The 12846-nt window shown below is 42.8% G+C and overlaps 1 protein-coding gene across 1 annotated transcript in view; it reads left to right on the forward strand.

Moving 5' to 3' along the window:
* Positions 1-1163: 1163 nt before the first annotated feature.
* The window catches only part of TULP4 (TUB like protein 4), a 631050-nt gene continuing 619367 nt past the window's right edge, over positions 1164-12846 (forward strand). The window contains exon 1 of the mRNA XM_086927321.1: positions 1164-3318. Within this exon, the coding sequence (XP_086783447.1) occupies positions 3067-3318 (252 nt within the window). The 5' untranslated portion in view covers positions 1164-3066. The remainder of the gene's footprint in view (positions 3319-12846) is intronic.

Here is a 12846-nt window from a genome sequence, read left to right on the forward strand (position 1 = left end):
GGTGAGCTTGATTGGTGGGGGAGTATGGAGTGTGATTGGCAAGAAATGCGGAACGTGTTTAGTGGGGAGCGGGCAGTGTGGCTTGTGTAGCAATGGACAAACGTTAACGTTTAATTCTCAGTATTAATTGGAAGAGCAAAGTGGCATCCTTTTGGATGTCACTGGTGTAGCATGGCACAAAATGGGGGTGACAACAGCGTTCTAGGCGGTGGAAGTGTATTGCCTGCATTCCTGTGGCTGTAGGGTGGGGACCCAGACACTGAAGTAAGGAGCTTGGAGGAAGGGCCCCCTGAAGATGTTTTGACCAAGGGATGATGATTCGTTTTCCTGAGTACTGCCATTTGATGAATGGTAGAGGTTAGGGTAGAACTGTGGTTTTTTTGTTGAAGGTTATGTTGTTTCTAGGCCAGGCAACCCCTCAAAAACTCATTGTGCTTGTGTTGTGGGTGCTTCTGCCTGAAGACAGCTTCAGTGTTCCCTGTTGTGAGGAGCATCTCTCTACACATGATTTGATCAGTTTGAAAGACAAATCCTTGTCACCAACATCTTCTTGTTTGTGCTGAGAGAATTTGATACACCAGATAAGCAACTTCAAGGCTGTTTACTGTGGTGATCCCTGCCTTTTTCAGCTAAATAATTCAGCATCTGCAATCTTTTTTGCAGGTTTGCACATAATTGGTAATGGCAAAACAATATTTTCTGAAGTTCAGATGCTTCAAAGAATTGTCCTTTTAGCCACCACATATGTGATTCACTCCGTTACTGACCGATCACACTGAAATTTGTTAAGTGGAGGTCACAAGAATGTAATATTCTCTCCTGTGTCTATAGGGATAACTCATGAACCTCTGTGCACGAGTTAGGCAGAGCATTGTTATATACAATCCCACCAGCCCATGGTGGCCCACGTCGACAAACGCCAACATGCAGATGAGCGTCTGTGCACCATGTCCATAACGGCCTTATGAGGCTAACGAGTGAGCAAACGATGTGCTGTACAATAACTTGGTTCTGTAATCGTACATTGAATACTTGATGCCCTGCTCACTGTAGTATTTATTATTGTGGAATAACTGCAAAAGCTTAGGCTGTGATACAATACATTGTGTAAATGTAAATACTTTTCAGGCTTTAAAGTTAATAGTTGTTATTTTATTTTTTCACAGAATTGGGAGCGTCTATGCTTTAACGTGATCAGCTAATTCCTGGAATGCTGGATGTAGGCCAAATAATCTAGCTGAGAAGCCTGCAGTCCATGTTGTTCTTCATTTACAAATTTAGATACGCTGACTCCAGAACATGTTCTGTGGCTTAACAGTGGATGCCCATTATTTCCAGAGCAAAATGCAAACTGTTGATACAGAAATCATGTCACCTCGTGGCACCTAGGACTGACTGTCCAAAGAGCACTCACTTTTCAAAGTTGAAGGAAGTTTCAAGTGGTGCCCTGCAGAGATTGAAATCCACAAATGTTGTCTGCAGGCCAAGATGTAAAGTGATTGCCAAGAATACTGGTACGCTGCCTTGTGGAAGGAATTTGTGTTGGATGAAAAGAGAATTGCTGGCAGTCATGGCCACCTTTTTAGCTTGGGGTGTTCGAGCGAGATATGAGGAGAAAATGTTGTTGGAGTCCAGCCAAGGTGTGGTCATCATGGAATTGTGATCAGCTGCAAAGAGGGACATTCAAAGATGGGGAGACCAGTTTGAGCCTTGGACTGACCGGTGTCCTGCTCTGTGCTGGGCCAGAGTTGTCATGAACTCCATTCAGAGCTGATCTTTGTACTCTCTCTCTTGTTGCGGACATACCACTAGCTTTTTTACGATCGAGAGAAAATACGATTTTGTTTTATTTAATCTGTTCCTCTGGCTTAAACCTCACGAATCGGCCCTGTGATTTCCACTGATGAAGAAAAAAAGGCTATATCAAAATAAAGAGTCTCAATTTTTACACCATTGAAGAAAATCGGGAACATAAGAAAAAAATGGCTTCATATCACAAATTCCTCTCTTTCTGAAAAATGTGCACTTTTCCCCATCCAATTTCACCCACCTCTCCTGGCTCCTTTTTTAGTCATCACGGTATTTCTAGATGGCTTGTAGCTTGGTTTGGGGTGTGCTAATTTGGCCTTTGCATATCTTTCTAGAGCAGGCTGGCAAGTTACTATTTTGCATAGTGTAGCAGGCATTTTAGTATCTCAAATGAGATTAGGAGGTGACAAAAGAGACGTGTCTTGGCAGTATCCTTCTAAAAACGGACCGCACTGAAGTTAATTTCCATGCACTGATAAAGTAGGGAAACGGCCACGTTATTTAGGAAAGCAAAAAAAATAGCCAAAAATATTAATTGCAATAGACCAGTCTACAAATTTCTGAAGTAGGTAGATCTCCAGGCTGCTGTGTATGACCGAGAGAGCGAAGATTGCAGTCTGAGTCTGGCACAAGCAAGCCTGGCCTGCATTTGCGTTGCTGAAAAGGGCTGAGACTGTAAGGTGTGTTTGCCTTCCTTTGACCCACTTGTTCTATTCCTTATGCACCTGTTTAATAGCAGAATGTCAGTGACGTGGATGGGGAAAGCATTCTTGTTGTACCCCTGCCCTATTCCACATCAGCCCCAAAACACTGACACCAGTGTAGAACACTGTGCTGAAAAGCCTTAAATTATTTAAAGCCCAGATTAAGACCTCACTCTGCAGAGGTTCGGTCGTCATCTTGTAGTGCAGTCTGTCTGCAGACAACATAGTGATGGCTGAACGAGGTCTATGCAGTTGTAGATGATGAACATATTTCAGATGGATGCAGAAACCCCACTCCAGACCTGAAGGTTTTTGATTTTTTACAAAAGAATAACATTTACCGAGCTGACTGCAATCTTTATTTTTCATGTTTTTTCCCCAGTATGCATTTGGTGGATGAGTACAAACAAAGTGACCTCCGATCTATTCAAATAGCGTTTTAAAGGTTCCTTTTTAACTCTCAACTTCACCTTCCTGCCCCAATCCACTTCCTGCCCCACCCCAAATGTAACACAACATAGAAAGTGAGGGCAGGACGAGGACGTTTAAAAGCATGCATGCAGCAGTGGAACATGGGCCTGTCCTTTGCAGTGATTCAAACATCCTGTGCCTGTCATGGAAAGGCAGAGTTCCCAAAAGCGAGAAGGAGAAGCCGGTGTGCAGGAGACGGTATTATGAGGAAGGGTGGCTGGCCACAGGGAATGGAAGAGGAGTTGTTGGCGTTACCTTCACCTCCAGCCACTGCAAGAGAGATCGAAATACTCCTCAGAGGACCAACTTTAATCTGAGAGGCCACAACAGCGAGGTAAGCGGTCATCTGTCATTAACTTCTTATGAATAATGGAGTGATGCTTAATTTTTGTTGTATGTATTGTTTCATAATAGGAGGGGCTATTTGTATTCATGCTTGCTTGAAGCAGTTCAGCCCTTGGTGCGGAAATGATGTTTTTTCATTGTCTCCTTGTTCATTGCTTCTTGCTGTTTTTCTCTGGTGAGAACCCATATTGGATCCATATGGAAATTCTGATTTGTCTGTTTTTTTGGGAGAGTCCGTGTATGATTCAAAAGATATGATGGGTAATTAGATAATGTATATTGCAGATTCTGGTCTTTCAAAGCTATGATTTACCTGTATGCTAGAAGAATTATGTAGGCACTTGGTGGCGCTAACCAGCATGTGCTAACTTACTGACAAAAATATTTTGATTATCTGCACACTCGGATCACTGTTGACATGTACCAAATATTTTATGGCCATGGCAGCCCTAATGCAAGTTCTGATTTATGGAAACATAGCGTACCAAAACTGAAAGACCAAGGGCCACGAACAGATGTATAAACTTCAGGGGAATGGGCAACACATACCAGAGAAATCCCAATATGTTTGAAAAACCCTCTTGCCGTGGAAACGAACAGTGATCTTCCATTTGAGTTGACTGTTTGCGGGGATGGAGGAATGTGGGGGGAATCGCCTCAGCACTTGTGTTTTATGTAATCCTGAGTACAGAGTTATACTTAATGCAGTTAGTTTTCTGCCGCTGAAAGACCTATTCTGGGCAATACCAATACCTAAAGTGTACTTTGGGTCAGAGCATTACATGTCATTGGCTTTCTTTTTTGTCAAACTCATTTGCTTGCTTCTTATTCAATGTCTTCTTTCCTCTTCCAGTGTTTGTCTCTCCTCGAGAATATAGTATTTTTTACAAACCTTTTGATTAGAGGACTTGTACCCACGTGCTGCTTACATTCCGTAAAATATTTTTTTTCATTTTTAGCAGTCCCGGTGAGTGCATATGTTTTCACACTCCCTTCTTCGTTTTTTTGTCTCCTGTGTACTGCGTCCTCCTCCACACCCCGTCCCCTTACGCTTTCTGTGTTGCTCTCTTACCCCTCTCGCTCACCCCTCAGTTCCTTGCTCATCGCTGCCGCTTGTAAACATTATGTAGTTTCTGACTTTTCCCCAGCAATGGCCCTCCAGCACTGCCAAATGACCCCATGTGGCTCCAGCTGCAACTCCATCCCTGGACATGGCGACCCCAGAATATATGAGGTACCAACAAGCTTGCTAGTGTCAGTTCCTTCATCATTGGTGCAGGTCTGGAGCTCGCTCTCAGAATCTCACTGATGAAATATCTTCGCATTTCAACAGCTAGGTCAAATGTTTCCAGAACTTTCAGATTCTAAGACTTATTGTACCTGCATTAAGAAGATGTCCCTTTCTGAACTTTATGACAACTTAAAGTTGTGTCGTGGATCGGAACACAATGCCACGGCTCGCGATTCTCAGCCCCTGAGAGAGGGATAGGCCATATTGTTTCTGGATTCAGCCTCGCAGGGACATGCCTACGTGATCGTTCTCCCACACGCAAGTCACCTGTAAGGGAACAATCTGCCAAAATATCTTGCCACAAAAAACAATATAGGGAATAGAAATTCTCTTCTTCCACAAGGAGATAGTCTCATTCCAGTGAGTTTCATTGCTGTTCCCTGATGTAAAACTCTCCTAGTTGTCAGAGCAGATCCCATTGGGGATATGAAGAAGACCAGAATTTCTGAAATTTTCTTTTGCTGACCCTGCTTAGGTCAAGGTCTTCTGGCTTGCTATACTGGATCTGTTTATGATGGCTCTTGTGCCCTCTGGCCCAGCTCCAAGTGGGAGTGCATTATTCTGGGCTTGACGACTTTGGACTCTGTGGGCTCCAATTTTAATGGCGCTCCGGTCCGAAAACCAAAGTTGCAACCAGCCAAGGCACAATCCCCCATTTTGTGGGAGCCTCCCTCTGCTCTGAAGCAGACATCGCCGTGGAGTCCACTATGGCGCCATTCTTGTGGTGAGGAAAAACATTGAGTGACCTTTAATGATATTTCCTTGGTATAGTATCTCCCTGGGATTATATATTTGCCCTGATTAAGAAGATTTTCAGCTCTGTAGCCCTCGGAATGCCTGATAAAGATGATAGCTATACAGAAGACAATGATTTGGAGGCTGATAATCTCGTTCCCATGTTTGACTGGTCTCTGAGCCTGCTGTTCATGTTTCCGCTGATTCCACTTCTATTAAATGGACAGTGGAAGGTGTTGGAAAAGTGATCAAAGTTGACTTATCCTCTCAGGCTGGGCTTGGAGGATCTGGTATGCCGGCCCTTCAATACTCAACGCCTCAACAGCGCTTCACTCGCTTTCCAATACTGAGAGATTGACTCTCCCTGCTATACCGATCACGCCTGGATCGGTTTTACACCAACACCCCCACGAGGTTCCGGGCACCCCAGCCCTCGCACACCTTCATCTCGAGTGGATTACCAGCCCTCGAGTACAACTTTCCAACAGGAATCATCACCCCCGAAGTGCCGCTCAGCTTCAAACTGCTACCGGACGACCCTCGCGTTTCCTGGATTGCCCCAGCCCTTGCGGCTATACTTTACAGATTGGATCGCCAAAAAAACCCGATCATTTGTTTGACAAGCACTGCCTTCAACCCCACCCAGTCCTGAAGATGATCCGAAATTAAATTGGATCGAAATGCCGTCGACTACCCAGCAAGACCATAGGCGCCCCTTACAAAGTGGTTCACGCAAAGAATTCAAAATTAGAATAACCATTCTAAATCAAAATGAAACACTCTGTTTTTACTCACTGTATATATCCATGCACCAAGCACTTTGCGCCGTCCACGCTGAGCACATTGTCATTTGCGTCGCCTTTGTGTTCCTCACTCATACACTTGAGCACCTTGTACAATGTCGGGTTGATCTCAACTCTTTAATTTGTAATTCGCAGTGCTGATATAACTGCTGTATGCTCTGATCGTTTCTTCTAAACTGTTGACATAAATGATGCCATGACAACATGATCTAATCAAACAGGGTCTCCTTGTTTCTCTTCGGATAATGTTGCATTCATATCCTTACTAATTGTCTTTAAATTATACCAGTTGGGACATTATGTGTTATATATACCTTCAATACTCAGCACTTTGTCTGCCTCTTCTGTGCTTATGCAGTAGGATGGGATGGTGCTGCTCCCCAGTCCCCGTACGTTGTGGCTTCATGCAGGGAGATTGAGCAGTGTGAGTTGGAGTCCTTTTGTCTTCCTGATGAACTTTCAGAAATTGTCTGGGCGACCAGTAAATCTACCATGTAATCCATCTTCGCAAGTCACTGAGCTTAGTTTGTTAACTTGTGAGACACAAAAATCATCAAATCCTTCAAAATCCCAACAATGTTAATTACTCTATGCACAACAGGGCCTAGTGATGGTGTCAGTTAAGGGGTATCGGCAGCCCTGTTTGCTTTCATGTTTTTGCCTGATCAACCTTTTCTTTTCAGATCAGCCCTAGTAGCTTCTGACAGGTTTGTTCCTGCCCACTCGAGTTTATTGTTTATTTTGTGGAGAAGTGTGGCTCACTGGTTAGAGGAGGCAGACCTGGAAGCAGAGGTCAGCCCGGGACCAGGGTTCAATTCCCGGCACCAGGGTTCATTTCCCGGCTCGGTGAGGTCTTGATTCCTAAAATATCCATGGACTCGACAATTCTTGCTCCGGTGCCTACTCGATTCCCGGGTTCACACTCTGCGACTCTGGGCAATAGCTTGCTTAATCTCCACAACGGCCCCTCGCGGCGGGATGCCTGGATTTCACCTTGCGGATACCCTGTCGGGGTTATCTCACAGGGGAATACCAGGACGGGTTCCCTAAGCAAGCGCTTAGAAACCGCTCGGTGATTTGCGCTATATAAATTCCGGTACATTTACATTTACATTCAATGGGATGTCATCCTCGTTTTGACTTTTTAGAATTCATCCCTATTTGGGACGATGCACAGTTGCCTGTTTTGCCTTCTTACCTGGAAGACATTTCTGTTGGTGGCAGTAACTTTGATGAGTAGGGTTGGAGAACGGCAGACCCTATCAGTTTGTCCAATCTTTACAGTTTTCTGTCTGGATAAGTTGGTTCTTCGCTTGCCCATCCTTCTTACTAAAGCCCCTGCTTTGCCTCCCAGCCTGATGTTCAGAACCGTGCTCTCCTCTCTCAGCACGATAGTGGAGAGCCGGCACCATCTGATAGTGGCTTGGGCATTAACACTACCTGTACAATGGTTGGTGACGCATGAGTACTATGCTCATTCTCCTGCCTCTTCCAGGCTTCTCTCTGTGGGTCCACCATCTCATCTAGCTCTCTAGAGCAGTGGTCAATTTGTAAAAAAAACATAAGTGCTGGTGCTCCCATCAGGAGGTAGCTTGCATTAGCCCATTTCTCTTGATTGTGCCACCTAAAACAGAACTGCCAGAGCTCCTGACTTCGAAGCTGGGGAACCAGGTTCGAGTCTCGGCATCGGTTCAACATCCTGTGATTATGAACGAACCACTTAATCTCCCCGTAAATGAATGTTTCCTTAACCGGTGCTCATGAAAAGCGCCAAAGTTGATGATTAAGTGTCAGTGCTGAGCACTGGAAACCACCAGTTGAAATTAACCACTGCTTTGGAGACACATTAGGTTGTAGCCAAGAACTGGCTTTAGCATCCGAGTTTTATGGCTGTGATGTCAGTGTGGATTTCCAAACCTGTGGTTGTAACAAAGGTTCCAATGGAATCCATGTACAGCAAATATTTATATTTTGACTTCAGGTCGGAGATTTATACATAAGATACCTATAACTGCTGTATCATGTAGTGATAACTATTCCAAATTCAAAGAGAGGTTGTATTTTTATGATACTTACATAAATGATCCCTGGTTTAATATAACCTACTTTAAAGGTTTCACATTTTATTAAAGGGGATCCCAGAGTAATCATGCATCTCTGCTGCATGAAGGAATTGAACATGCTTGAGGAAATAGCCTTCATATGATATGAAAAACACATATTTTCTTTTATCACACAAAAGATCGCTTTACTTAAGCACATGAGTGCACACAGCCATTGGTATTACCTGGACTGGAATTATAGCATAAAGTTAAAAGTGCAAGGTGGATTAAAGCAGAGCAAATTATCATTAATCATAGAGTGAAGTATTCTTTTGGTCGTCTTATTCTGTTTCATCTCTCCTACAGCAAGAAACCATTACAGAATACAAATTAAAATGTGTGACCTCTTACATTGATTCACTTTAACATTAAGTTCCAACGAGCCATCACCTCTTTCTAAAAACATAAACGCACCAATTACTTGGCTCAACATTCTGTAAACAACAGGGAAGTAAACATAAATCACCTACATAAAATCGCTGCAGGGTGGCATAGGTGCGAGTTTAGAAAAAAGCTGAAGGGGAGAGAAATTGATCACTGCCAGTAACAGAAGATCAGGGTCTTTGAGAGAAAGGGGAGACGCCATCTTGTTCCGTTCCTTTCAGCGAACAGGGATGCCTCTGCATCCCACGAGGAACAGGCGAAGGTGGAATATAGCAAACTGATGATCCATTTCCATACAACCCGTTATATTCTCTATGGTAGAATTTTATTTAATGATCTTCGAAAACAGCAGGCACTACTTCCTTTAATTATAAAGTATTTTGATTTAAGATTTTTTTTTACAGAGTTTTTATATAGCGCGAACTTGAGCCGAATCGGGTATCAGGGCGCTTTACATTGCACCAGTTACATTACAGGAGGTCACAGTCAGGTTTGTCAGGCACGGGGAGATAAAGTGCTTTGCCCAGAATCACAGGATGTTCAGCGTCATTGCTGATACTCGATCCTAGGTCCCCAGATTCGAGGTCGACCGCCCTACCCGTTAGGCCAAACTTGTTATTTTATTCTCCTTCTTGCATGTGCTCTTCTCTATTTCATCATGCCATGTGTGTCTGTGCAGCGTAATAAGCAGTTTAATTTTTTTTGTGTACTTGTGCCTGCTTTTTTCCAGCGGTAAGGATTGTGGTTGAAAACGTGGTCACTCGTTGTGACTGCAGTTTCTAAATGTCCTTTAGCCAAGTGTCTAGCGGGGAATGCAGTAGTATCATATTTTCGGAAGTGAATATCTCTCCAGGTTACCTCTCGAACCTATGGTTTGCAATGAAGGCGCTGTTTAGAAGAGTGCCGGTTAGCCACCTCAGATAAAAGTTTGCATATACTCTTTATATATGCACACATTTGGTAAGGTAAAGAAGCCTACTTGGTCTGCATAGGCGATCTCATTAATTGTACTTTACTGTAACATTTATATAAAACGTCATACCTCTAATGAAACCGTGAAGCTCTCTGATTTTCATCTGCTTCCTTCCTGGGACTTTTTCAGAGTGCTTGGTTGATTGCGAGAAGCTCTGGAGTTTAGTTAGTTTTAGTAGTTTTTTATGAATTTAAATAGTTTAAATAAAAAAAAAACATTCAACAAAATTTTAGGGGATGTGGTGGGGAAAGGTCAGCCTTTCTCTGGTTCAGTATTTCCTTCTACCAACCTTGTTACCTGGAAATGTAGTTCATTTGTTCAGTTGAAGTGCGCAAGGACCATAACTCCCAGAACACAATGGTTCGTACCCGAAAGCCTGGGACAGGAAAACGATGTCCCTGCTGATGTGACGTCTCCAGGGAGTCACTTTATGTCCTGGACCCAATCCCCATTCTTTTCCAATGCGTCAGCACACTCATAACTTTCAGGTCGGGCATAAAACTCTCCTGACCAGACATTTCCTTCTTTTCTTCACTTTCAACTCCTGCGTGTAGTTGGGGTACCATACTTGCCACCTTATTCACCTCTGCTTCCCTTGATCAAAATATGTGTTGCATGTAATTTCCCTGGGTCTTTGATCGACTACCTTCAGCCCTCCTCCCTCCTTGCTCAGGTAACTGCCACCCCCGCCCCCTCCCAACCCTGCTCCGTGGAGTCAGCTGCCTTGCAATTTCTGTGATTGTTTTCTACTTGCCCCGCCATTTTGGGTTAATTGCCATCCGGTCCCGTGAACCGGGTCCTCCATCTTGGCGGCTTCAATCCGATTCACCATGCTGCTGGACTACACCAGATGTCGCCTGACTGTCCTCTATCCTGAGATGACCCCCCCCTTTGGGTCTCATACTCCCCTCTCATCTTGCTCAGTGATCGCAACACTGTATGTTATGATTGCCAAATTTCTAGCCGGTTTGTTTGTATCTGTTATGTTATGTTAGATTTGTTTGTATAGCGCATGGCTACCCCAGCAACAGGGCGTCCCAGCGCTTGCAGACATGCCAGACAGGCGGCGTAGCAGGATAGACAGTGAAGTGAGAGTATGAAGTAGAAGTCGACCTAGATGGAGGCGTACAGCCACGTTTTGATTTGTTTCCGGAAGAGTCAGTGGTCTTTTGTGGCATGTGCCTCAAGGGGGATGAAATTCCATAGGGCAGGGGCCAAGGTCTTAAAGGACCGGTCGCCTGCTCTGCTCTTGCGTACCCTAATGGTGCGAGCAAGGTGGAGGTCTGCCGAGCGTAGGGCACGCGTGGGGACGTAAAAAGAGCAGAGTCCATGCAGTAGTTGGGGGCCCTGGCCATGTAGGATTTTGTGGGTTAGGCAAAGGGTTTTAAACGGAATTCTTTGTTTCACGGGCAGCCAGTCCAGCCGGCGAAGGATGTGTGAGGCGTGACAACGTTTAGGTAGGGCAAAGAGAGTGCGGGCAGCTGCGTTCTGAGCCCTTGAAGTCTTTTCGTGACCGTCAAGTTAGTTCCAAGCATTGGTCCGTTACAGTAGTCCAAGTGGGATAGGCAATTTTGAAAAAAGGGGACCCCTACTACTAATACATTCACTACTTGTAGGGAATAATATAAACTATAATTTGTAAAGCAAACAGTAGTGAGCTTAATAATTAAGCCAAAACCCCCCAAAAAAACATACAATAAATAAAGTGGAATAGTATCTCATGTAAAAAAACTTAACATGTTATATTTGAAATTGATTTGAATTTAATTTCATTTTAGTTGAATATTTCTTATATATAAATATATATATTGCATTAAAAAGTCAATCACATACAATTTATAATTCAAAAGGTGTGTAAAAACATACTAAATCACAAACAAGAAAGTGGGGGAATTGAACAATACAAATGACAATGTTCTTAAGTAGGGCTAGTGGAGTTAGCAAAGCGGTGGATGTTGACTCTACGCGCGTTTCGGCATTTGCCTTCTTCAGGAGTCCGTCATTTGCAATTGGACATTACATACAACACTGAAAAACATGTAAAAAAACCGTGTCACAAATATAATAATGTTATAATAATTATAAATACATTGTAACAACCTTGGGTCTAAGTCTCACTTATATCAAAAAACAATCTATAATCATAATAAGTCTAGTTTCGGTATTTACAATTGATGATTGTATAGGAGCAGCTTTGAACACATTTGAAAATCTTGTCTTCGATCCCATAAGTCTATCTCGAGTATAATAGCGTTTCATTTAGACTTACTATACTCTAGACATATACATGCTATAGCGGCTGTTAGGTTGATACTAAACTAAAACCTAACCAGATTAACAATTTAATAACTTATTTGGAAACAGCTACTATTTGAGAATCATTTTAATGATGAGAAAGTCACATGTGGTCATTGGTTTCCTATATAGTAATTAGAGCTTAATTTTACTAAAAAGGAGTAATAGAAAAGAAAAGGATGAAAAAAGAAAGATAAGAAAAGAGAAGAAAAGAAAGGCGGGGTTGGTGTGCCGAATATATGAAGTATACTAAACAGTGGTTGTCACATCTGTTTATATACTTGTTACCCCAATAGAAATGGTTATGGGCTTAGAGGTATCAACATATTAATGAAAAAAGGAGGGGGGGTTTGGGGGGAAAGAGAGAAAAAGAAAAAGATGAAGTAGTTACTTACAATGGGATTAGATATCTCTCTCTTTTGTCTTGTTGCTTGAATTCAAGGTAAATTATTCAGTTTGGAAGTAGTGCTTCCGGACCCTTTATGATTAAAAAATATCAAGGGAACCACATTAAAAATTGAAATGTAACCGGAAATTGCTGACCTATTAACCCAATAGGTATAAGGTGGGCTGGATGTCTGGCATGCTACTCTCAGGATAACCTTAGGGTAAATCTGTAGTTATCTGTTATAATCAATTGTGGTCTTTATTTATGAAAAAAACAATAACCTAATTCCTTGTTTATATACTCTGTGACCATTGCATGCACTGCATTCTTATTGTAGTAGGGTTCTGTTGTTCTACTTTAGACATATAGACTAATTATCACTCTACACTTATTATCATTAGTTGAAGTGAAGCATACTATATGTACCTGGTTTACTTGCTATTTATTCTTGTTCTTGCGCTTCTAGGGTAACTGGCTGTAGGAGAGTAGGGTCTGCAATCCTATGATCACCCAGATTTTTTGCTTTTGTTTCACTGGTTTACGACT

Source organism: Lissotriton vulgaris, chromosome 6 (assembly GCF_964263255.1).
Source record: "Lissotriton vulgaris chromosome 6, aLisVul1.2, whole genome shotgun sequence".
NCBI classification, from domain to species: Eukaryota; Metazoa; Chordata; class Amphibia; order Caudata; family Salamandridae; genus Lissotriton; species Lissotriton vulgaris.